At 39.6% G+C, this 27,104-nt stretch overlaps 2 protein-coding genes across 5 annotated transcripts in view; one reads left to right on the top strand and one right to left on the bottom strand.

Moving 5' to 3' along the window:
- PLS1 (plastin 1) overlaps positions 1-7,501 on the bottom strand; it is a 166,232-nt gene extending 158,731 nt beyond the window's left edge. Inside the window, exon 1 of the mRNA XM_072618206.1 lies at positions 6,932-7,501. The gene's annotated coding sequence lies outside the window, so the exon portion shown is untranslated. The remainder of the gene's footprint in view (positions 1-6,931) is intronic.
- A 118-nt stretch (positions 7,502-7,619) lies between these two features.
- The window catches only part of ATR (ATR serine/threonine kinase), a 118,365-nt gene continuing 98,880 nt past the window's right edge, over positions 7,620-27,104 (top strand). For 3 of the 4 annotated variants that reach the window (XR_011969025.1, XM_072618188.1, XM_072618187.1), the window contains exons 1-6: positions 7,620-7,804; positions 16,130-16,221; positions 17,687-17,836; positions 20,577-21,454; positions 22,612-22,805; positions 23,269-23,460. Coding sequence is in view for 3 of the 4 variants with exons in the window: in XM_072618188.1 (XP_072474289.1) it covers positions 7,746-7,804; positions 16,130-16,221; positions 17,687-17,836; positions 20,577-21,454; positions 22,612-22,805; positions 23,269-23,460 (1,565 nt within the window). In the remaining variant the exon portion in view is untranslated. Of the gene's footprint in view, positions 7,805-16,129; positions 16,222-17,686; positions 17,837-20,576; positions 21,455-22,611; positions 22,806-23,268; positions 23,461-27,104 lie in introns of those variants that run through there. The other variant, XM_072618189.1, reaches the window with a different exon arrangement.

Genomic DNA, 27,104 nt, shown 5'->3' with positions numbered 1-27,104 from the left:
AGACAATATTTGTAACTCTTGAAACTTTTCAGTATCTGGGTAGTGGGTGGGATTACACACACACACATGCATACACGCACACATACATAGAGACAGAGTGCACAGAGTGAATTGAAGAGGATGGGATCATATCTTAAAAAAAAAATGAAATCAAGCAGTGAGAGAGAAATATTGGGAGGAGAAAGGGAGAAATGGAATGGGGCAAATTATCTCTCATAAAAGAGGCAAGCAAAAGACTCATTAGTGGAGGGATAAAGAGAGGAGGTGAGAGAAAAACATGGTCTACTCTCATCACATTCCACTAAAGGAAAGAATAAAATGCACACTCATTTTGGTAGGAAAACCTATCTCACAATACAGGAAAGTGGGGGATAAGGGGACAAGCAGGGTGGGGGGGATGATAGAAGGGAGGGCATGGGGAGGAGGGAGCAATTTGAGGTCGACACTCATGGGGAGGGATAGGATCAAAAGAGAATAGAAGTAATGGGGGACAGGATAGGATGGAGGGAAATATAGTTAGTCCTATACAACACAACTATTATGGAAGTCATTTGCAAAACTACACAGATTTGGCCTATATTGAATTGCTTGCCTTCCAAAGGGAAGGGGTGGAGAGGGAGGAAGGTAAAGAAGTTGGAACTCAAAGTGTTAGGATCAACTGTAATGTTCTTGCCACTAGGAAATAAGAAATACAGGTAAAGGGGTATAGAAAGCTATCTGGCCCTACAGGACAAAAGAGAAGATGGAGACAAGGGCAGAGAGGGATGATAGAAGAGAGAGCAGATTGGTCATAGGGGCAATTAGAATACTTGGTGTTTGGGGGGGGAGGGGATAAAAGGGGAGAAAATTTGTAACCCAAAATTTTGTGAAAATGAATGTTAAAAGTTAAATAAATAAATTTAATTATAAAAAAAGAAATAAAAAAGAAATAAAAATAAATGAAATAAACCAAGTAATTTCAAACTTTCCCTCTTGAGGGTTTGGGGGGGCAGGCAGAGAGGGGCATCCTTTCTTTCTCGTTCTGTATTCCCTATATGAGACCACTGAGTGCTCATTTTCTTTATGATTTCTGACAAGGAAAATGTTGCTTAAAATGAAAAAAAAATAGAACTAAAATGATATGAAAGGCGGGTGAAATGCAAACAAATAGAACAACTAACTACCACACTTTACCTGCCTATATATGCATCCTAAGTATATGTATATATAATATGTATGTGTATGTATATATGTATATATCCTATATATGGGTTTTAGTTTCCTTACCTGCAAACAGGGGAGAGAAAACCTCAAATGAGGTCAGAAAGAATTGGACATGACTGAACAACCAACAGAATTATTATCACTATTATTAAATTATTATTATTATCCAGCATGTTGAAGAGTTTTTCTTTCAGATAGTAAGTTCCTCTAGATTAGAGGTATCATACATAGGCAGTCCATGACACTTCCAAATGTGGCCTGAATCAGATTAAAATATAACTGAGAAATATTTAACAAGGTAAATAAAAATACAATAAACATAGATAATATTAATATGTGGTTTTCTAAGTCAATATGTGGCCCCCACAAAGATGTGGAATCTGTATGTGTGGTTTAGTGGTCCCTGTTACTATTTGAGTTCAAGATTACTGTTCTAGATGCATCTGTTTCCAGATGACATGAAGCCCTGGAATAAAGCAGAGCTTCCCAGAAGAGATCTAAAACCACTTAGAAGAGTTAGACTCAACCATCCACTCAGGAAAGACCAACAGAATGATGAATGTTTATTGCCCAGATTACAGCATTTATTCGGAGCTTAGTCAACACAAATGACAGATAGTTCAGATATATAGTGAGTTGGGTCCAGAATTGAAAAACTAAATGAAAGTGGGCTGAACTGCTGAAATTGCAAAGTTCTTTTAATGATCTCAGGCTGCAAAGACCCATCTTTTTAATGCCAACATCCTATTGGTATTGCAATATAATATTGGGATAGGGAATACAACCTCCTCCAAAAAAATAATCACTCAGAAGGCAAAGGAGAGGCAACATAGTAGGTGTGAGCAGGCTGCAAATGTATAAGACATGAAGAATTTCCCAAAAAAACCCAAAAGATATTAACACAGAATTATATAATAGGAAGAGAAAATGAATCAAGGACATCACAGATTCTTTTGAATATTTGAGTGTTCACTTTCATAAACAGGGAACAGATGTTTAAATGAGCAGGACGCCCCCAGATGAAAGATTTAAGAAAGGAGACAGGAAATGTCCATGTTACCCATAGGTGGCATAGTCTCCATAATTTGATGTGTAACTCCATTCAGTCTTTTCAGAGTTAGGATTTAAAATATTTTAATAACCCCTGTTTAGGTGGTTACTTTGCCTACAGCAGAAAGCATCTTAGATAAAGAATATTGAAGTACTACCCATGCAGTAAGCATAAGCATAAAGCATTAGAAATAGCACTGATGGCTAATAAAAGTTGAACTATTATGCAAATCAGAGATTTCTCGTATTTAGTCATTTTTATAAGTATAGCAGTGGTAGGGTGGGGTAGTAAGCAAGGTTCTTCACCCACTCCATTTACCTCTCTCACCCTACCACTGATTCATTGCCTAGATGAGCTTCTCAGCATAAATGATCCTTCATTGTTCTGAGAAGCTGCATCAAAGGATTTGTAATTCTAGCTTTTTTTGCTCTGAGTCCCCAACCAAAGAGATCACTCAGCCAAGAAATCTGTCATCTCTCTCTCCCTCTTTCCCTTTCTCTCTCCCCCACCTCTGTTTCTGTCTGTCTGTCTCTGTCTCTCTATGTCCTCTTTCTTTCTCTATGATTTAAGGTACAAATAATTTCTATATAGTGTTTTGTAGGCTTTTTTGTCTAGTTTTGGAATGTATTGTAAGAGAGAATCTAATCCCAGTTCTATTCATTTATTGTGTCACTTTGGACAAATTATTTCACCTCTTTGCGTATCAGTTTCCTGAGCTCTGAAATGGATCTTTAGATTGGTGACTTCTGATGTCTCCCAGTTCAAACATTCTGTAATTCGATTTCTGTTGTTGTCATTCATTTTCAAAGCAGACCAGTGACATCCTGGGGTGATGTCTTGACTCATGAGTGAATTGCATTTAAATGAGGCAGGGTTGGGCAAAGTCATCAGCCTCACTCATTTCCTGGTCATTAAGGTAAGACAAAAGTCAGGATGACCATCGATGGCTCGAAATGCAATGGATGACCTTGGCATCTTCGATGTCTGACCAAGCTCTAAGCACTCCACAGCATCTGCTTCAGCTACCTTCATGGTCACTGGAACAAACCATTCTCGTCTGCCCATTCTGCCAAAGGAGGTCTTCACATGCTTGGGATAGCGATCCACCTAACTCACTAACAGATTTGAGGCTTATTGGCTAACCTCAACCTGGTTTTACTGGGGTATGTATGCTGTGAATGCTACAACTTCTTGGAGTCACAGGTGAGAATTGGGTAAAAAGGGGATGACAGAGGTAGGTGAGCAGCCCTCATCCCAGAGGTGCCAGTCCTCCCTGAACACCCCATACACCTCTGTAATAAATATATATATCTGTAATAGTAGCAGAGGCAAATGAACATGTGGTATTTATGTCACTGGTAATTCAGTAGGGTCGAATGATGAGGACTTTCAAATTTAGCTCCCTTCAAAGCACCATCTAGGCTGAACCTGCCAATTGTTAATGTTTTGTTCCTCTGTAAATTATTTTTCATGTTTGAATTTAATTACCTCTTCAGTAGAATGTAAACTCTTTGCTCCATTTTTGCCTTTGTATTATCAGGACCTAGCACAGTTTAGGTACAAATTAGATGCTTATTAACTGCTTATTGAATTGAAGAGGTTACTAGCACAGTCATTCCTGAATCAGCTGCCTGCACACAATCAGTCAGCTGACTTATTAGAACAAAGATGAAAATCACCACCAAATTAGAAGAAAGGCTAAAAAGGATAAGAAGATGTAATTTCAAAGAGAGAATAGCCTTATGAAAAAAATGTGAGAGATTCAACTAAGTCAAATTATTCCCAGAGAATTTAAGGATGAAACTGAAAAGAAGACAATGATAGCCAATAATAGAAAAGATGTCAATATTCCTATAGCAAATCATATTCCCCACCAATGACAGTAGTGCCACCCCACATAGACTCTCTAGCATTATGGTTCTCTAGGAGTTTCATGAGAAAGTCAAAATGACATTAGAGAAAACAAAGATGACAAGAACATCTGTCTTAGGCAAAGCACACACAGAGGACACAATGTCCAGGGCACTGAGGGATTAATTCTCAAAATATCTGAAAAAGGGAAGATATTAAGTACTTTGAAAAAATCACAACTGAGAAAACATCAGTAACTACCAACCAATGTGCCTGTGTCTATTTACTGAGAATATCTTTGATGACCGCTCTCCCTCACTCAAAACAAAGTCAAGTGCAAGTCATGTCATCATTTCTCTGATGGCATGGTCTTCTTCGGCAACGAAGGACGAGTACACATACACATCTTTGATGAAGATATTGGAAGAGGACAAAAATGGGTTTTGCAAGTGATATTCCATAGGAGACCAAATCTTGATAGTCACACAGTGGATTGAGAAAGTGTAGACAATACAAGACTTCACTGTGCTTATTTTTGTTAAGAATAAAAAAGCATTTGACAGAGCAAAGCTCTACATGAAAGGCTCCTTTTGAGCTGTCTCCTACACAGATGTCAAACTTATACAAGATTCTTTGAAAGATGAAAAAACTGAGACTTTGTTTGATGACCCTCTTTGTGTTACTCTGAAGGTGTTGGTCACTGACATGGAGCATATCTAGTGCATGGTTCACATCCAGTCCCTACAGAGGTTGAAGTCAAAGGATCAGAATTTTAGGGCAGGTAGGGACCTTAGTGGCAGCAGATGACAAGTCATCATTTAGCTTCTGCTTGAAGACCTCCAATAAGGAAGGGAACTTCAAACCTCTCCAAATAGTCTATTTTCCTTTGGATGGCTCTGATAGTTAGGAAGTTTTCCTTCACATCAAGCCTAAATTTATCTTTATTTCATCCTCTACCATTGCTCCCAATTCAGTCCTCTGGGGCCACACAGAGTAAGTCTGATTGCTTTCCCACATACTCACCCTTCAAATATTTGAAGATCACTATTATTCCCTCCCTCTCCTCCCACAAGGTTTCTCTTCTCCAGTCTAAATGTTGCTACTTCCTTCAACCAGTCCCTACCTTACATAGACTTAAGATCCTTCACCATTTGTGAGCTCTCCTCTGGACACTCTCCAACATATAAGTATCCTTCTTAAAATGTAATCCCCAGAACTGAAGAAATTACTACAGATATGGTCTGACCATGGCAGTACTTGAGCTACATCTAAATACTTAAGAGAAAAGTTAAATAATTTATAAGAAGAAATATACAGCAAATATGTAGACAGAGACAAGAGATGGAATATCATGGACATGGTTCATAGTTCAGTTGAACTGGAACTGAGAGTGCATGAAAGGGAATATATGAAATAAGACTGGAAAGGTAAGTGGGAGTCAGACTGTTGTAGCCACTAAAAGTAGGGGGAAGGAAATAAACATTTCTATAGTCACTATGTACTGAGCATGGTGCTAACCACTTTACAAATATTGTCTCATTTGATTTTTACAATGACTTTGTAATGTAGTTGCTATGATTATTCTTATTTTACATTTGAGGAAACTGAACTAGCAAGTGTCTGAGACTGCATTTTAAGTCAAGATTTCCTATTTGTCAGGATAAGGATTTCAAATTTTAACACAGTGACTGGCACCTATGAAGCACTTAGTAAACGTTTCTCTCTCTCTCTCTCTCTCTCTCTCTCTCTCTCTCTCTCTCTCTCTCTCAGAAGTGATAGAGAGGTGTGGTTAGATCTATCTTTAAGGAACATCCATTTGGCAGCTAACTGGAAGATGGGTTGTAAGGGAAAGAGACTGGAGTCAGAGAGGACAATTACAAGACTACTGCAATTGTACCACTGAAAGATGAGGAGGACTTAAATTAGAGGCTGCATGAGTGGAGAAAAAGGAATAAACGTGAGAGATGTGGTTGTAAAATGGACAAAACTTGGCATCTGAGCGGATAATGAAGATGAGGGAGAGAAAAGAGTCAAAGATGACTCAAAGGTTGGGAATCTGGGTAACTAAAAGGATAGCAGCGTCCTCAACACAAATAGGAAAGTTCCAGTGTAATGAGTTCCAGTTTTGAGGCATGTTAAGTTTGTGATGCCTAGGGGGCATTGAGATTTAAATGTCACCTGTCAGTTGGGAGACATGCAACATGCAGAACTGCATGGAGTTTCATTGTTATTGATTTGTTACTACATCACTGAACGGCTCAGTCTTTTACTTGTTACTTAACAGCTAATCTGTTACAGGATTGCAAGGTGTGCCTAATGCAGTATCCTAAACACAGATAGTTACTAAATGTATCCTGTATCTTATAACATTGCTGTTCTAACACCATCATTTGACATAATGAGTATTTATTGTATGTCCCTTGTTTACATATCACAGATCAACTAGTTAATACCCATGAATTCAGTTAAAATTTTTAAAAAATTGAGATCAGAAGTATTTTACATATTTTTAATCTACTAAATTGTTTTTTGTTGATAGATCTTCGCTGTAAAATATTTTGTTGTAATACTATTTTAATGATAGAATGAAAACTATTGTATAACAGCAGACAAGACACTACATTGTTCTATCCTTATTTAAAATATTTTTATTTTTTATAAGCTATTGGAAACTAAAAAACAAATGGCTCATAGCTGACACACACACACACACACACACATATATCTACATCTATATATCTATACATCTATGTTATCTCATCGGATCCTCACCACAGCCCCGGGAGGGGCATTCTGCAGTGTCACGATCCCCATTTACAGACTCACCACCGGAGTCTCAAAGAACTGGACGGCCTCGCTCGTGGTCGGGTCACTTCAGGGAGCAGGAGTCGGATGGAGGAGCTCCCTCCACTCCCGTTCCTGCGCTCTCTTCCATTGTTCGCTTTGGGGTAATTCTGCATTGGGTTAATTCAAAGGCGGGTTTTTTTTTTGGCTTTGAATGAAGGGCACGTAAGGGGAGAATCTGGCCAGGGGGGAAGCCGCCTCTGCTCGTATAGAATACTGAGATCGAGAGTTAGACGTGAAAGAAGCACTTGGAGGCTGCGCCTAGAGCGCTTCCAACAGCGCCCGGTAGCCAGCAGGAGCTTAAGCAATGCTTATTGACTGCGGACGAAAAGACGGCCCAGGGAAGCCGTGACTCGGCCCTGCACTATTCAAATCCCAGGCCTCACGAAAGCATCCCCCAAAGTTGCAGAAGAGGTTAAACGCCTCTCGAGTGGCAGCTGCACAGAGAGGACTCGGAATAAGCGAGCCACCCGCTAGCGCAAAGCGCGCCACGGCTTCGGATTGGCTCAGTCTTACAAAAGCCCGACGGCTAAGCGCCTTTCCCCTCCCGCGGCAGCACGATCCCGGGGGCATTCCCAGCTCCGCCCAGCTGGGGGCCGAGCCGCGGGCAACGAAGGCTGCGGATGCGCATGCGCAACCATACGCGCATGCGCGCCGCCTCGCTTACTGAGGAGTTTTGAGCCTTGCGAGGCATCGTGGGTCTGGCTTCCACTGTTCCCGCCTGAGGCAGCGGATGGGACGCCGAACGAGCTGATTGCCGTTTGCCGTCCGCCTCCCGGCGCCGCTCAGCTCCAGCATGGCGGAGCAGGGCTTGGAGATGGCCTCTATGATCCCGGCGCTTCGGGAGCTGGGCAGGTAGGGCGAAGAGACCTCCCCACACCCATCCTACCCGCAGCCCTCCGTCCTCCTGCTGTTGCCGGTCCTTAGGCCCAGCCGCGGTTTCCTCCCCTCCCCCTTCTCCTTCGTCTCGTCCCCGCCCCCTTCCCGAGTCCCCTCGGCCTCCTTCTCTCAGGGGACCCTGGGAAGGGAGGTGGGACCCGGGAGGGCACCTCCCTGCCCCCCCTGCCCCGCACTGGGCTTGACTTCTGGTCACGCTCGACTCCTCCCAGCGACTCATCTGTAAAATGGGGCTAAGAGCCATTACATTCTGGGTTCATGGTGAAGGTCAGGCGAGATGCCCGGACAGACACACGGACGATGCTTGCCTGTGCGTCTAGTCTGTGTGTTTGTGTCTGTCTGTCTTTGTGCCTGTCTACATCTGAGTGTGTCTGTAGCCGTAGCTCTCTATGTCCGAATCCATCTTTAGCTGTCTGTCGGGCCCTATGTCTGTCTCTCCGTATGTACCGTTGTCTACTCTGTCTGCCTGTCTGTATCTGTGTCTGTCCGTTTCTGTATCCATGTCTTTATGTCTGTGTCTGCCTTTCTCCATATCCTTCCATCCGTCCATGTGCATGCATGCACAAGCGCACACACGTGTTTGTTGGAGCCAGCTTGTACAGTCCCCAGACACCATCACTGAAGTTTCATTGTGAGCATTTGTACCTCGGAAATCAGCAAATGCTTGATTTACATTTTTGGTGATTGTCAATACTTCAGAAACTGATGGGGATAATGTTCATGAAGATTAAACTTTTAAAGTGTGCCCCCTCTCCAAGCTGGTTGTTGAACATTTACTGACACACCCTGTTATAGATAAATCTGTGTAAAATGATACAGAATATATGTAATACAATGTGATATCGGTATTTATGCATACATACATGTATATATACTTTGCAAATCTTAAAGCTTTATATAAATGAGTAGCCTTAAAGAGATACGTAACAGCAAGGACCCTGGCATACACAGAAGGGTCTGCCTGTACAGGTTCGTAGATCTGCTTTTCTAAAAGGAAAGCAACTTTTAAAGGGGTCATTAATCTACTTTAATCAAGCACATATATCATTCACTTAGTTCAGGGGAAAAAGTCAGCATGCTGAACTTCAAAGAAAAAACAGAGAAATAAAGACCAACAGACAGGGCTTCCAACTGTCTGACCATAAGCAATACATACATTACAGATCAACAGACAGATCCATACATACAAACATATGATCATACATACATAGTTACCAGAGAGAGAAGCACCAACATCTGTTTTCAGAGCTGGGAGGCTCCTTGGCGGCTCCCCAGAGTCTCATCTGGCCAAACAAACACTTCTAATGAGTTAGCCGCAAAACAAAACCTCACCTCAGAGTATTAATACACTTTTCAGAGCCAGAGGGCATCACAGCCCTTGAGAACCAGTGTCTCATTAGAAATGAACGAAAGGTATGGACTTTCCTAGGAAACATATCTTCCCTAATCAAACTTCCCTTAATGGGCAGGTCCATTAATGGGTGGGGAAGATCTTTAACTCTCATTAACATAATTAGTATTACAAGACTGTATGGCCGTAGTGAATACTGTATTGGATTTGGAGAAAGATCTTGTTTAGAATCCAGCCTCAGACACTTTTAGAAAGTCACTTAGCCTCTCAGACCCTTCTCACCTGTAAAATGAAGATAATAAAGCCAGTGGTACCATCCTCACAGGATTGTTGCAGGGGTCAAATGAAATAAAGTGTGTAAAATACTGCAAGCCTTTAAACAGTGCACATCAGCTACTATTTATTACTACTACTACAGATATCTTAGACACTGTATGTGGACAGTGAATTGGACCCAGAATTGAAGAGGAAGACAAGTTAGATTGCTTATAAGAAATTATGCGTTGTGTTCATGACAAAAAATAACATAGGGTAGTGGGCAGAAAGTGGTCTCAAAGCTAGAAAGATTTGGATTGCAATTTCATTTTTGACTCATACCAGCCCTGGGACCCCGGACAAGTCCTTTAACCTTTCAGTGCTCCCCTAAGACTCTTAAGTTGCTCAGAAAGTGTTGACTTGCATTGGTGAAGGGAGTTTGTTTATCCAGGAATTTCCTGTACCAGTGAAGTTGCAGGTCCGTGTCCTATCCCATATCCTATCACCAAGCATTTTTCTGAAGCAAAGGTCCATCTTTTTAACAAGGATATTTTTCCAGTGATGCTCTTAAGGCTTCCAGGCATATCGTCTCAAGAGAAATGAAGTTAAGTGTCAGCCAAAGGGCAGTTGAGAGTCTCATGAGATGGCTTCAGTAGATTGCCAACAAAGAATTAATTACAGGGGAGAAACAGTGCAGTGGATCTTAGGAAAACACAGAGTATCCCAGAGGAAAGGTGGTCAATAGTGTCAAATGCAGCAATTAGTCCAAGAAGGATTGTTGTTATTGATTTGTTTCAGTTGTGCTCTGTGATCCTTTTTGGAGTTTTCTTGGTAAAGATACTGGAGTGATTTGCCATTTCCTTCTTCAGCTCATTTTACAGGTGAAGAAACTGAGGCAAACAGGTAAATGACTTGCCTAGGGTTGCCCAGCTAGGAAGTGTCTGGGAGATAAGTCTTCTTTACTGCAGGCCCTGAAATCTATCCACTTTGCCACCTTGCATTAGAACTCAGAGGAAAAAAAAGCATCGGATTTGGCAATTAAGAAATCCATGATAAATTTTGAGAAATCAGTTTGAGTTGATTGATGAGGTTAGAGGCCACATTAGAAAGAGTTCAATGAGTCAGAGGAAGAAGAAATAGCTTTTTAAGGTGTTTAGCTGGCAGAGAGAGGAGAAATACAGGTAGTTTGAAGGGTTAGTAGGGTCTAGTGAAAGCTTTTTTGTTTTTATTTCCTTAAGGATGAGGAAGATTGGCGTATTTAAAGGCACTAGTAGATAAGGAAAGGTAATTGAGGATACAGTCTGCTGGAGAAGACACTTTGGGGAGGAGACAAAGTGTACATGTAGAGAGGTTGGCCTTGGCCAGGAGAAATACCACCTCTTTATTAGAGACTGAGGGAAAGGAGAGAGGAGGGGATAATGTCAAAGAGTTATGAGACAAAGATATTGGAAGAAGAGGATTCTAACGAGGAATGGTTTCAGTTTTTCTCAGTAAAGAGCATCCGAGAGAGAAAGGGAAGTCTGGGAAGTTCTGGGAGGGAAAGGAAGATTTGGAATAGCTTTTTTGGGGAGTGAGATAGTGAATCAGTTAGGAAGGAATAAAAAGACTGCTTTGAGGACCCATTCGAGGTGAGAGCATAAATTTGTAAGGTGCTCAGTGAGCAAGCAGGAGGCATCTCCAGCTTGGTTCGTTGTCTAGGGAGAACGATCAGAGCGTATGTAGAGGTTTGGCAGAGATGAGCTATAAGACAAGAGTGCAAGGGATTTAAAAACAGCACAGTGTTGGGTTGAGATGGTGATGGTGTACTCACTGTATAGTAGGCACATAGTAAATGCTTGTTAGAGACAGGTGGTGGTGCAGTGGATAGAGCATTAGGCCTGGAGTTAGGAGGACCCGAGTTCAAATCAGGGCTCAGACATTTCCGTAATTTCTGCTTGCCTCAGTTTCTTGAACAGTAAAATGGAGTTAATGTAGCACTTACCTCTCAAGAGCTGTTGCGAGCATCAAATGAAATGATGTTTGTAGAAGTGTATGACAGTGCCTGGCACATAGTAGGTGCTTCATGAATGCTTATTCCCTTCCTCTTCTTATGTTAAATGAATGCATACTGAGCTGCAATTTCCCCACCTCTAAATTTTCTCCTAGTTGATCATCATTGCCCTGGTTTTGCTTTCCATCCTATAGTGTTTTGACCATATGTTTAATCTCAACTAAATACCATCTTCTACCCTTGAATCTTTTGCCCACAAGGTGGTCCTACTACTACTCATATTGAGTTAAACTTCAAAACAAGTGTAGCACCCATCTTCTCTGCAGCTCCTCTTGAGATGCTCATTGAGTGAAAAAAGCATTTGTTTTAAACTGTGTGCAAAGCACTGTGCATAGGATACAAAATAATAACAAAAATAGTGATAACTATATGTAGTGCTTTAAGATTTGCAAAGTGCTTTATTTAAAAAAATGATCTCATTTTATCCTCACAAGATCCCAGGAAGGTAGGTGCTATTTTTATCTCCATTTTATGGATGAGGAAACTGAGGTAGACAGTTTAAATAACTTGCTCAGGATCACACAACTAGTATTGACAGCAGATTTGAACTCAGATTTTCTTGACTCTAGGCCCAGCATTCTATCCACTGCACCATCTAGTTTGCCTTATTGTTAATACATAAGGAGACAGAGTCCCAGAGATGGGAAGTGAATTCTTTGTTTCCTCTTCATCATCTCTAGTCATCTGATAATTTCCAGAACTTGGAATAATCTCTCTATAAGTAGTAATAATGATGTTCCCAAAAGACATTAAGATTTAGGAACACATTTATGATCCTCTGGGTCCCTTTTTTGAAAATGTTTAGTAAATCATAATCACTCTGGAGTTTATAATAATGGATGCTCTGATTGGGAAACCAAAAAAACAGAACTCTTCTTATGATATTCTTTGCCCAAGCATTCTACTCTCACTGGTTAACAAGCAATTTTGTTGGATGATGAGATCATAGTTCCTGTATGCCCTATAGCCATGAGGTTCTAGTTAAGGTCATATAATTGGATTTTGGAATATACCTAAGAACCTCAGTTATATGACTTCCTTTAATGGTATTCAGCCGCATGGAGTCAGCAAGGAGAAACATACAGTGGGCATAACCTATGGTTTAATATTAGTAAAGTTTGAATGGCTATAGAATAAAAAGAGAAGAGAATCTTGGAGAATGATTGAGCTGGCAGATTATTGGGTTGAGACTGCGAAGAGAAGAAGAGGCCAGAGCAACAGTGATGGATTAGAAGAAAGGATAGAAGACCTGGAAATTAAAGCAAGGATGAAGAGTAGGTTTGTCATACCTTTCACCCCTTGGCAAAGAGATGATGGACTAGAAGTGCAGAACTTTACTTTCATTCCCAGACAAGGCAAATGTTTTGACTTATTTTCCTTACCTATACATGTTTGTTATAAGTAATGGGTAGGAGAGGGAAGTGGGGAGCAATTGACATAGAAAAACAAAAAAAAAAGTTAATTATTGCCATTTTAATTCTTGAGATTAGTTTAAATAGAAGAGGTTACTAGATATGGTTACCAAGTGGTTGTAGTGAAGTTTGAAATAAATAAAACTTCCTTTTTTAAAAAAGTAAGGCTTGGGGGGCGGAGCCAAGATGGCGGAGTAGAAAGATGCACATACACATAGCTCCGAACCCACAACCCACAGAACATCTGTAAAAAGGAACTTACGGCGAATTCTGGAGCAGTAGAGGCCACACAACAGTGGAGCAAAGGAGATTTCTGTTCCAGAGGGACCTGCAAACCTCTCGCCGCGGACTGGGCACCGGGACTGGGAGCCGAGTACAGCCCTGCCGCGCCTGCGGCACTGAGAGAAGCAGATCCGAGCAGGCTTCAGGGACGGGATCTCCAGCGGCCACGCGGGTCCCTCCACCCACAGGTGACAGGGGTCGGTGAGAGGGTCTCTTTGGCGGGTCGAGAGGGGAGTGGGGTGCCCCCATAACTCAGGCCCCCTCTGGAGGCAGCAGCTGAGGCAGCGGCAGACCAGGGCTCGTCAAGCAGGCAGGAGCCTGGATCCATTGTTGAAGGTCCCTGCATAAACCCCCTGAGGGAACTGAGCCTAAGAGGTGGCCCTGCCCCAACCTGAGCACCTGAACTTAATCTCACACTGAATAGCAGCCCTGCCCCTGCCCAAAGCCCTGAGGCTGGGGAGCAGCATTTGAATCTCAGACCCCAAGCACTGGCTGGGAGGATCAGGAGTCGAGGTGGGTGTGAGGAGAATATTCAGAGGTCAAGGCATTGGCTGGGAAAATGCCCAGAAAAGGGAAAAGGAATAAGACTATAGAAGGTTACTTTCTTGGTGAACAGGCATTTCCTCCCTTCCTTTCTGATGAGGAAGAACAATGCTTACCATCAGGCATAGACACAGAAATCAAGGCTTCTGTATCCCAGCCCACTCAATGGGCTCAGGCCATGGAAGAGCTCAAAAAGAATTTTGAAAATCAAGTTAGAGAGGTGGAGGAAAAGCTGGGAAGAGAAATGAGAGACATGCAGTCAAAGCATGAACAGCAGGTCAGCACCCTGCTAAAGGAGACCCAAAAAAATGCTGAAGAAAATAACACCTTAAAAAATAGGCTAACTCAATTGGCAAAAGAGGTTCAAAAAGCCAATGAGGAGAAGAATGCTTTCAAAAGCAGAATTAGCCAAATGGAAAAGGAGATTCAAAAGCTCACTGAAGAAAATAGTTCTTTCAAAATTAGAATGGAACAGATGGAGGCTAAGGACTTTGTGAGAAAGCAAGATATCACAAAACAAAACCAAAAGAATGGAAAAATGGAAGATCATGTGAAATATCTCATTGGAAAAACAACTGACCTGGAAAATAGATCCAGGAGAGACAATTTAAAAATTATGGGACTACCTGAAAGCCATGATCAAAAAAAGAGCCTAGACATCATCTTTCATGAAATTATCAAGGAAAACTGCCCTGAGATTCTAGAACCAGAGGGCAAAATAAGTATTCAAGGAATCCACAGATCACCACCTGAAAGAGATCCAAAAAGAGAAACTCCTAGGAACATTGTGGCCAAGTTCCAGAATTCCCAGGTCAAGGAGAAAATATTGCAAGCAGCTAGAAAGAAACAACTCAAGTATTGTGGAAATACAATCAGGATAACACAAGATCTAGCAGCTTCTACATTAAGGGATCGAAGGGCATGGAATGGGATATTCCAGAAGTCAAAGGAATTAGGACTAAAACCAAGAATCACCTACCCAGCAAAACTGAGTATAATACTTCAGGGGAAAAATTGGTCTTTCAATGAAATAGAGGACTTTCAAGCATTCTTGATGAAAAGACCAGAGCTGAAAAGAAAATTTGACTTTCAAACACAAGAATGAAGAGAAGCATGAAAAGGTGAACAGCAAAGAGAAGTCATAAGGGACTTACTAAAGTTGAACTGTTTACATTCCTACATGGAAAGACAATATTTGTAACTCTTGAAACTTTTCAGTATGTGGGTACTGGGTGGGATTACACACACACACATGCACACACGTACACACACATGCACACATGTACACACACATAGAGACAGAGCACAGAGTGAATTGAAGAGGATGGGATCATATCTTTAAAAAATGAAATCAAGCAGTGAGAGAGAAATATATTGGGAGGAGAAAGGGAGAAATGGAATGGGGCAAATTATCTCTCATAAAAGAGGCAAGCAAAAGACTTATTAGTGGAGGGATAAAGAGGGGAGGTGAGAGAGAAACATGAAGTTTACTCTCATCACATTCCACTAAAGGAAAGAATAAAATGCACACTCATTTTGGTATAAAAACCTATCTTACAATACAGGAAAGTGGGGGATAAGGGAATAAGCAGGGTGGGGGGGAGATGATGGAAGGGAGGGCATGAGGAGGAGGGAGCAATTTGAGGTCGACACTCATGGGGAGGGTCAGGATCAAAAGAGAATAGAAGTAATGGGGGACAGGATAGGATGGAGGGAAATATAGTCAGTCTTATACAACACAACTGTTATGGAAGTCATTTGCAAAACTACACAGATTTGGCCTATATTGAATTGCTTGTCTTCCAAAGGGAAGGGGTGGGGAGGGAGGGAGGTAAAGAAGTTGGAACTCAAAGTGTTAGGAACAAGTGTCGAGTAATGTTCTTGCCACTAGGAAATAAGAAATACAGGTAAAGGGGTGTAGAAAGTTATCTGGCCCTACAGGACAGAAGAGAAGATGGAGACAAGGGCAGAGAGGGATGATAGAAGAGAGAGCAGATTGGTCATAGGGGCAATTAGAATGCTTGGTGTTTGGGGGGGGGGGGATAAAAGGGGAGAAAATTTGTAACCCAAAATTTTGTTAAAATGAATGTCAAATAAATAAATAAATTTAAAATTAAAAAAAAAAAGTAAGGGTTAAAATGATTACGTTAGAGGGAGAGATGAAAGGACAAGAAATTATGGTTAGAGAGGGGAATTTCAGAGTTTGGGGCCTTGGAGACCATGGGATCATGGAACACATTTAAAATGTAGTGGAACTTAGAGGTCTGATGAAGATGTGAACTTGAAAGGAGTAAGTTTAGGGTAAATAAAAAATTAAACGTGTAAAAAACTTTGTTTTGTAATATATTATAAAGCTCTGCAAGATGTAATAATTCTTTACTTTATTTCAGCACCAGACCAGAGGACTATAACACAGTTGTACAGAAGCCAAGACAAATTCTATGTCAGTTTATTGATAGAATACTTACAGATGTAAATGTTGGTAAGCTACATAATATTTTTATTTATTAGAATTAGTTTCTTTGAATTGTATGTTATTTCATTGCCTCATTTTTGATGTTTTAAAACTTAATATTTGTACAGCTTATCTTACAGAAGTGTTTTAAATAAAGCGTTTTGTGTAACACTTTAAAGTGCTCTGTAGATATGAACTGTTTTTATTAGTTAGTGTCCCTGTGTTCAACTCTTGGTAGTTGAGTCTTCCCCAAGTATAATCAGTCAGTCAGAAGCATTTATTAAGCCCCTACAATGTGCCAGGCATTGTGCTAAGCATATATACTTCATCTTCAGTTTCTAAAATTATAGCTCACAGAGCCCTCCATCCAAGTGTTTACTTTTCAGTGGTCTGCCAGAGGACACAATTTTATTGGAACAGAAGCAATTACTTGAATGGCATAGTAAGAGATTTTCCATTAGGCCGTTTCTTCAGAAACTTAGGATACAGACTGTCTAGCATGGAATTGGGATGAGACATACACATGAAGATATGATTCATGTAAGGTTCAAAGTTGGCTTTATGACAGACATATTCCTGAGTCTGAGTGTAAGAGATGCCTAGAGTGGTACAAGACTATATGATGAGTGCAGCTTCCTGAGATGTGTTCTTTGACTCCAAGTGGAAGTGGCCCACATGGAGCTAGTCAGGTCAGAGAAGTCAAGGACATCTGGGAGGGGTGGGTACCTCTTATATACTTACCTTCTTGTCCTTTCCCTTTTGGAAGATGACTTAACTGAGGCCCCCTACCAACTGTCTTAGGTCCTGTCCTTGAAGGTAATTCCTTATTTGTTCCAGTTAGCTCCACTAGGTTTATTGCTTCCTTGTTCTGAATTTGTAATTGCACCATAACCCAACTCACCTTTCAGTCAGCCACTGGAGAAACTTACGTGTTTGGCCTTGCAAGACCCCAGTGTCTTCTGGTGCATTATGTCTGCTGACTGTGTTGATCTGCTGCACAAACAAACCCCTGGGTGCATATGGCTGAGCCATTTAGATCTTCCTTCAGTTCCTGGCTCAGCCACAGGCCTTGGCTACAGTACTGCCACACTCCTTGAGGGAGAGTCAGAACTTCTACCCATGGAGAATGGAGATGCCTCTTAGTTCTTCTCCCTGGACACAAAGAAGCAGTCCCCTTCCAGACCCCAAGCTCTCTTCCAAAAACCCCAGGATCTCTTCCCTGAATTTTAAGCTTTCTTGGAAGCCGTCCATGTCATGGGTCAAGACCTGTGCTGATGATTCTCAATTTGTGCAGAGGTGCTTGACTTTATCTTATCAAACAGAATGTCCAGAGTCTGTTGTCTAAATGTTGACAATGAGATTGAGACAATAAAATATTTTATCAGTTTTAATTTTAATCTATAAAGTAGATTTTATAACACATTAAGTCTCAACAAAGTTTAAAATCTGTTTTTGGAATTTGTTTTAAAAATTAATATTTTGTTGTTTTTAGTTGCTGTAGAACTTGTGAAGAAAACTGACTCTCAACCAAGTTCTGTGATGTTACTTGATTTCATCCAGCATATCATGAAATCTTTCCCTCTTATGTTTGTAAATGTCTGTGGAAGCCATCAACAAAAGGAGGCTGAAAATAGTTGTCTTGGTGAGTCTCATGATTTTTTTCATGGAATCTCTTCTGCCTCCTGAAATGTGCCATACAGATCTGTAAATAATTATTCAGTGAAATTTTGACATAAATTCAGAAGACTTGGTTAGTTTGATTGAATACTGCAAAACTTTATCACTTATCTTTTATTGTGAATATACCCAGTAACTTTCATAGATAGCAGAAGTAATCTTAAGTTCCATTTACCTTGCACTGAACTCACTTTTCAGACAAAGCTACAATTAAAATAAAGTATGGGTATCATTTGATATGGCAGTTGAAATAGAAAATGTTATTTCCTTCATTCGTCTCTTCATGACACTAAGGGTGTTCTCTCCAGCTTGATTTTTAAAAAAGAAATTTATACTACATTTGTTTCTGGATATATCCCTACTTCCATTCTTGCTAGTGAAACTAAGATTTTAAAGAGACAGAAAAAGCAGTTCAGCAAAAGCAGTTAACTTACCAGTTGTGTCTGATAATAAAAGCACTGTTACATAACCAAATCTCCCCACACCCCAGCCTTTACAAAATGGGAGGAATGTACCATTCTTTCATTCATTCATTCATTCCAACATTCATTTATTTTTCAGTTCCTCTCCTTGGCAATTCTTAGTCATTCTAATTATACAACTTCAAGTTTCATTTCATTGTTTTTTTTTCTGTTTATGTTGTGGTGATTATGTGTGGTTTTCCTGATTGTCTTTACTTTGGATCAGCTTATATGTCTTCCTGTAATTCTATTGTTTCTTATTTTGTATATTGTATTATCTTGTTTTATTCATGAACCACATTTTATTTAGCTGTTACCCAATTGATAGGTACCTGTTTCTAGTTGTTTATCCAAATTGATTTTTAATACTTCCTTCATCCTGACCCTTCTTACTCTTTATTGGTCCCCTTGATGTCTAAATGAAGATTAAGTTATAAGATATGTACTTTGAGTACTTTTAATTTTATCAGAGTGCTTTCATGTCCTTGAGCTTCATTTTCCTGATAACCTTCATTGACACTTAAAAACATAAGAGCAAAACGCCTCAGAAGGATTATCAGAGAACATCTGATTCAGCCCATATTTCTAATTCTTTGTCCAGCTTGATTTTTAATGTTTCTTTTTCCCTGATCTCTTTACCCTTTGTAGGTCTCCTTGTTGGCTAAAAGAAGGGTTAAGCTGTATGACATGTACTTTCAGTGTTTTTTAATTTTGTCAGAGTGCTTTCATGTACTTGAGCTTAATCTTCCCAGTAACCTCCATTGACACTTAAAAACATAAGATAAAAAACTATCAGAGTAGGAAGGAATATCAGAGACCATCTGATTCAGTCCATAACTGAACAGGATTCTCTACAGCATCCTTGAAAAGTAATCTTAAAACCTACCAACAACTTTGCTCAAAGATTTCTCTAGTTATATGGAACCCACTTTCTCCAGCAGCAGCTTATTTGACTTTTGAGTTTATTTGTTGGGAATTTTTTTCCTTACATCAGGCTTTAATCTGCCTTTGCAGCCTTTTGCTCCTAATTCTGCCCTCTGAGGCGCACAAGTGTAATCTCTTACACATGAGCTCTGCAAGTGCCAAGTGCTGCAAAGCCTTGGTGCTGCTCTAAGCTTTAATAGAGGCCATAATTGAATACTGTTGCTCACTGCCACACTTTCTTCAGCTGGTACTCACACGGCATGTTCTCTGTACCTCTCACCATCCTGCTCATCTTTTTCTAGATGCTCTCCCATTTATCCGTGTCCTTAAACTGTAGCACCCAGAAGAGGGCCCAGTAGTTCTGTTTGATATTTTGTCTTTACAACTAGATTATGCCTGTTACTTAGCTTATGAATAAATTGTGTTCTGATGGCGCAATTGCAAGTCAGTTGTTTGAAAATTGCCTTTCATCCTATGTATTGAGTGGGTGGTCAAGTCACATGAGTTTTGTTTTTCAAATATTTCTCAAGTCCATCTTCTCAAATCTATCCCAACTGCCACAACCCTAGTTCAGGCTCTCTTTTCTTGTCCCTAAGCCTCTCACCTTTGAGAGAGCCCACTTAAAAATTTTACTTCCTGATGCATAGATATTATTTGTGTCACTTCTTTGCTCAAAGACCATTAGCACTGTTGTTCATTGAATAAAGTAGATATTCTGTAGTTGAAATTTAAATAGTGCTACAGCATGACTTCTGTCTATCACTTAAGCTTTATCTTACATTATTTCTCTTCATATATTTATTATCAAATGAAACTAAATTATTTGCTATCCCCAAATGTAGACTTTTCCCGTCCGTATCTTTGCTCAAGCTAGTCTGTATTCCAGGTATGCCTTTTTCTTATCCCAGGAAAGCTTGAATATCAAACTTGAATGTCAAACTAGATTTATGTGTTATTCATTAGACAGTGGAAATCCATTGAAGTTTTTTGAACAGAATAGTGTTTGAGAAGGATAGATTGGAGCAGGTAGAGACTGGAATCAGAGACAATAGTTAGGATTTTGTTAGTAAAGTTCAGACCTGAACTAGGATTCATATGCTTTAGTCTTTTATGATTCAAATATGGTTATAGAATAATTTCTTTTACTCTACCTTTTTCTGATTTGTTTGACTTGTTAATCATATCCCTAACTATGCATAGGAAATGTAGATTCTTGTTAATAAACTATTATGCATTCATTGCCATTTGGCAAATAAATTTTGTAGTTGTGACATACGTATAATGTGTCTATGTTCTTAATACTTTTTTTTTAATTCGAAGAATTCAGTCACTGGATTATGACAAGACTTTTTCGAATTGCTGCGACTCCATCCTGTCATCCATTACACAAGAACATTTGTGAGGTCATCTGCTCGTTATTGTTTCTCTACAAAAGCAAGAGTTCAACAATTTTTGGGGTGCTAACAAGAGAATTATTACGTCTTTGTGAGGACTTGATTTATCTTCACAAAAGAAGTGAAATGGGACAAACCATAGAATGGCCAGTGATAGTGAACAGATTTTTAAGTAACCTAGACAAACACATGGGATATTTGCTATCTGCTCCTCTGCAGTTATTGAGCATGCAAAATGTGGAGTTTATTGAAGTTGCGTTATTAACAATTCTCAATGACATTATTGCCATTGTGTTTTTTAGAAGACAAGAACTTTTACTTTGGGGCATAGGCTGTTCTCTGCTAAAGTATGGCAGTCCTAACATTAAAGCCTTAGCAATTTGTCTTTTGACCAGGCTTTTTGAACTTGGGGGACTACCAGAACAATCAGCAAACACATTTTTCAATTCATTTTTTGAATTACTAAAAAGTGTTACAGAAATGGATTCAGATCAACTAAAACTGTATGAAGAGCCCTTATCACAGTTAATGAAGTTGATGTTCCCTTTTGAAGCAGAGGCTCATAGAAATATGGAGCCTGTGTATTTGAGTATGTTACTGGAGAGACTCTGGCTCCTGTTTGAAGCGGATGTACTTGTGAAGCTTAAATCTGAATCGCTGAAATCTGCTTTTTGCCACTTGCTGCAATATTTCCTTAGATTTGTGCCAGCAGGGTATGAATCTGCCTTCCAGATCAGGAAGACCTACGTAAGCAGCATTTGTAGGGTTTTTGTGAATACACTTGGAGTTCAGGTGGAAGGAGAGGTGGGTAATTTTGAATGTTATTTGATAGATGTGTACCTTTATCATTTGTTTGTTGTATGTACTTTGATCATTCATTTGTGTACATTGTGTTAGTGAGGGAAGTTTATTTTTCAGAAATAGCCCAAATGCAGAGCCATGACTAAGTATTATTTCCTTGGTGCAGCATACCTCATTCCTCTATATCCATGTACATAATGTATTTTTTCTGTGGTTTTAGAGGAATTGTAATTAAAATACAGTTTTGGAAGGAGACCTTGTGTTTGCTTAGACTAATCTATAAAAATTGGTTTGTGTGGGGTAAGTTAATTTTTTATATTGTTAATGAAAGGCTGGCTCAGTGCACTGGTCATTAGTTTCATAGATTTTGCCCTCTTAGAAGATTAAAATTGCTAATATAAAATATATAAAATGATGTGGTACCAACATTAAGTAAATAAATAGATTAATAAAGTATATCTTCTCCCTCCCTGGCCATTATTTATTTATTTTTAACATTTTTTTTGTTTTTTAATTTTGAGTTTCAGATTCTTTCCCTCTTTTCCATTCCTTCCCTACTCACTGAAAAGGCAAACAATAAAGTGTCAGTTACATATGTGAAATCATGTAAAACATATTTCCATATTGGCTGTATTGCAAAACAAAACAATGAAGTGAGAAAATTATACTTCAGTTTGCATTCAGAGTTCATCAGGGCTTGCTCTGGAAGCGGAATAGCATTTTATAAAGTATTTCTTATGCAGACATGGCATGCAAGACATGGCAAACAAAATGTTTGGCTTAGAGAGTTGAGCAAAAAAAAAAAAATATGACTAAACAGGCGTTACCTTTTTTTCCTCTGTAGATAATTTTGTTAAAACATAGCTGGGTTTTCCCTGTGGAAGTAATTGTGTAATTCCCTGTTAGAATTTATCTTTATGTCATTTTGAGGAAGAGAGATGGCATGGTTATTGAGCGGGAATATAGTTTTAACAAAAATAACAGAAAATAAAGAATAGCTATATTGATAGAGGAGTAAAAGACTGATTAATGCCTTTGAAAATATGTTAGCTTTATTAAGAAGTATGTAACATATCTGAGGTCTTTTTTTCCACTCCCTTTTATATTTTTGATCAGTGTAAGTATGGTTACTAATAGACTTTCTTAATTTGTTTTTCCAGTATTTGTTGGGCTCACTTTATGCAGCATTAAAGCTTGAAAGTATGGAAATCTTTGAGCAATTTCAATGTGACACCCAGCAAGATACTCCTTTCAGTGATGAATGGAACAGCTGTAGTGATGGAATACCACGAAAAAGACAGCGGCTAAGTTTATCATCAAAACGTTTCTCTAACTCAGCAGTGCAGGCAGAAGAGTAAGGCTGTAATTGTGTTTGTGTTTAGTACATTAGTAGAGCCTCATTAGCACTTTAAGTTAAATACTTGCTTTTCATAAGACAAATATATCCAATTTGTTTTGCCTGAACTTTGTTAAAGGAATGCTTTTGCATTCATACTTACTGTAAGGTTGAAATTGACTAATTTGTATGCAGATATGTACAGTGATCGTACCAGTCTTCCCAGTTTCTATTTAATTTTTCTTTTTAAAATACTTAAAGCCATTATATTATCTTACAGACTAGTAATTTATGAAATTCAACTTCAGATGAGATTATTTCATTTAAGCAACATTAAGACATACTAGATAGACCATTTGCTGTAAATCTAGTTTAGTATATATTTCAGTATTAAACACTTTTTATATTTTTATGTTTAAATTTTTTGAATTGGGTTTCTGCTTAAAGGAAAATATTCTGAAATAATTATTATTAATTATAGAATTAATCGTGTGGACATGAATGAAAAGAACATGTTGTGGAATGCACTGATCAAGAAAGCTGAATCTCTTCTCATTCTACTTGAGCAAAATAGTATGGAAAGCCCCATTATTCAGACATTAGAAGGAATTGTTGTCATTTTGCAGTTGACTGCTCTGTGTACCGTCCACTGTTCTCAGCAAATCTTGGACTGGTAAAAACAATTTAGGGTAACTTCTTGTGTCTTCTTGGTGGGAGTCTTGGCCCATAATTGATAAATTTACCTTGTGTTTAAAAGATCTTAGTAGGAGGCCTCATTTGCTCATTTCCTTGAGGTTATCTGCAGTACAAAAACCTCTCTAGACTGACTATATGTTGTTGAATTTTACAGCTGAAAGGTACTTTTAAAACTATCTAAATTAGCTATGCCTTTTTGCAAATGAGAAAAGTGAGGCTCAGAGATGTTAAATGATTTGCCTAACGTTTCACAGCTAGTTAGTAGCAGAGTTTCTTACTATCTACATCTCAGTCCCTTACAGTGTGGCTTCCAGCCACAGCATTCTGCTATAACTATGCTCTTCAAAGCTTCCAGTGGTCTCTTAACTGCTAAATAGAATGACCTTCTTTAAAATTCTCCTTGTTCTTTGTTGTTTTTTATTGTTGTTCAGTCATTTCAGTTGCGTCCAACTCTTCATGACCTCATTTGCGGTTTTCTTGGCAAAGATACTGGGAGTGGTTTGCCATTTCCTTCTCCTGCTCATTTTACAGATGAGGAAACTGAGGCAAACAGGGTTAAGTGACTTGCCCGGGGTCACACAGCTAATAAGAGTTTGAGGCCAGATTTGAACTCAGGTCCTGACTCCAGGCCTGGCACTCTGTCCACTGTGCCTGCTAGCTGCCCTCCCCTTGTTCTTTACCTTCCTACAACTTTTGACACTATTGACCTCTCCTTTCTGAATATAATATTCTCCTTTGGTTTCTGTAACACTGCTTTTTTTCTTGTTTTTTCTCTTATTTGCATGACTACTCTTTCTTGGTCTCGCGTTCATCTTTCTCCTACCCTATAAACATGGGTGCCCCTTAAAGATCTGCTCTGGGTCCTTTTTTCTCTATCGTTACAGTATTTAATCTCATGGGTTCAATTTTTACCTCTATATGAGTGATTGTTGAGTTGAACTTAAGTCTATCCATCCCTAATCTTACCCATGAACCCAGGTCCCATACTGACAAATGCCTATTGGACATCTGTACCTTAAACTCAGCCTGTCTAAAACTCTACTTATTATCTTTCTCTTAATCCCATTCATCCTTCCTCATTTATGTTCATGATGTCATCATCTTCCCAATTACTTAGGTTCAAAAGCTCTGGGTGATCCTTAATTCTTCCCTCTCTCACCTCAGCTTTCACCAATCAAGAGAATGTAGAGAAAGAAAACAGGGCCCAAGGAATCCTTGGGGGGACAACCACACAGTTAATGATCATAACTTTGATGAAGATCCAGTAAGGGAGACTGAGCAATAGTCAGGTAGGAGAAGAAACAATAGGCAATAGCATTATGAAAATCTAGAGAGGAGCGTGTATTCAGGAATTAAAAGGTGATCAACAGGTCAGATGGTTCAGAGAGGTCAAGAAGTATGAGGATTGAGAAGAATCCAATAGATTTAAATGATAGGTTCAGCAGCAAGACTACAGAGGGTGTAGAAGAGTGAGAGAAAAGGAAACGGAGATTCCTATTATGGATGACTTCCTCAAGCAGACAAGCTGAGGAGGGGAGAAGATAAATAGTAGAATAGCTAGGGACTTGGTCACATTGAACATAGGGTTTAAGTATGCAAAGACATGATCATGTTTTTAGATGGTCAATAGGTGAGATTGGAGATTAGAGAGAGTGGTAATGATAGTAGTTAAAGGTCCAGGTAGAGAAGATGACTTTGGCAAGGTGAAGACGACCCCTTCATGTGACCCAGGGCGAATAAGGAAATAGTGTGAAAAAACTCTCTCGGTGATATGAAAGGAGGAAGGGGAAGGAGAAACTTGGCCACTGGCTTCATTTTTTTTCCAGTGAAGTAAGATTCTCAGCCGAGATTGTAGGGAGGAGTACAGTGGAAGGGTTAAGAGGAGATCGAAAGGTTTGGAATGATTTCTGTGGTGAGTGGGATGATATAAAAGGATTGCTTTGCCACAGTGAAAGCCCATTTAAATTTATGTATTAGATTTCTTTTGGATCCAATCAAGTCAACAAGTTAAGTCAAGAAGCATGTTTTGCCAAGCATTGTGCTAACTTCTGTAGATAATAAGAAAAGCAAAAAGTAGTGTCTGCCTTCAAAGAGTTCATAACCTAATAGGAGATACCATGTAAACAACTATTTGCAAATAAGATACATACAAGATAAACTGGAGATAATCTCAGAGAGAAAGCACTAACATTAAGAGGGAGTAGGAATGACTTCTTATAAAAAGTGGGATTTTAGCTGAGACTTAAAGAAAACTAGAGGTAGCGGTGAGGAGGGAGGGAATTCTAGTTGAGAAGGAAAGCCAGTCTTGTTCAAGGAAGAGCAGGAAGCTCAGAATCGCTGGATTATAGTGTACATGTTATATTGGGCAGTAAAATATAAGAAGACTGGAAAGGTGGGCAAAGGCCAAACAGAGAACTTCATGATGATCCTGGAGGCAGAGATTAGCCACTGGCATTTATTGAATAGGAGAGTGACCAAATTAGACCTGTCCTTTAATGGGAAGATGGACTGGAATAGATAGAGACTTGAGGAGGGCCGCACAGTAGGCTGTTGTAGTTGTGCAGGTGTGAAGTGATAAGAGGCTGCACCAGGGTGGGGATAGTGTCAGGGGACAGAATAGTCCATATACAAGAGATATTGAGAAGGTAGAATATTTAGAACTTGGCAACAGACTGGACATTGGGGAGTGAAAAAGTGTGAGGAATCAAGGATGACATTTGGGAGTGAGTCTAGGAGGATACGAAGTTCCTTCAGCCTTAATAAGAAAATTAGGAAAAGAGTATGGCTTAGGGAGAAAGACAATGAGTTCATTTTGGACTTAAGTTTGTGGTACAGTAAGTTTGAGATGTCTAATAAGCAGTTGGAGTCTGGAAGTAATCAAGGCTTCATGATATTCTCCTGCTTCTTTCAGCAACACATGAGTAGGTGTGAAAGAGGAGGATAGTGGAATTATCTAGGGTTGAGGGTTTGGCAAGACAAGATAGGACAAAGGGTAAAGAAAAGTGGAGAGATTAAGTGGTTCACCAAAGGGTTGAGATAAGGAAAGGAGGAGAATGTACCTAGTATGTGGTAGGAGGGATGGAAGGAACTGAGGGATGGAAGGAATAAAGGTCATGAGGAGAAAGGAATCCTGACAGGGTTAGGAATCATAAGCAGAGGGAAAGGTAGAATGATGAAGGATTATGATCAGCTAAAGGAAAGTCAGAGTTCATGAACATAAATGTAGAACAGTTGGAATGGTGGCACATTCTAGGGTAACTCTGTAGCTGAGATGGCATAGAGTTGAAAGCCATAGGAATTGAGTAGATTGAAGAACTGGTAGGTTAGAATTTTTGAGGGAATATCATCATGCATTTTGAAGTCTCCTCATTTGAGGGTAGGACTTGTGGTAGATAGAAACTGACCCAGGGGTTGGGTTCTTAGAGAGATGACAGTAGAGGGAAAATCTGCAAGTGATAATGCGGAGTAAAGGGAATCCTGACACCCCTGCCACTACCAAGGATTGAGGATATATGAGTGAAAGTGCATGAAGCCCTGGAAAAGGCCAAGGATGTAGTGTTGTCAGCAGGGAGCTAGGTCTCAGTGAGTGCCAGAATATGAGAGGAGCTAGAAAGGAACAAG

Source organism: Notamacropus eugenii, chromosome 6 (assembly GCF_028372415.1).
Source record: "Notamacropus eugenii isolate mMacEug1 chromosome 6, mMacEug1.pri_v2, whole genome shotgun sequence".
In the NCBI taxonomy this organism is placed as follows: Eukaryota; Metazoa; Chordata; class Mammalia; order Diprotodontia; family Macropodidae; genus Notamacropus; species Notamacropus eugenii.
Note: the sequence above shows the minus strand (reverse complement) of the source record. Positions and strands in the feature narration are given on the sequence as shown.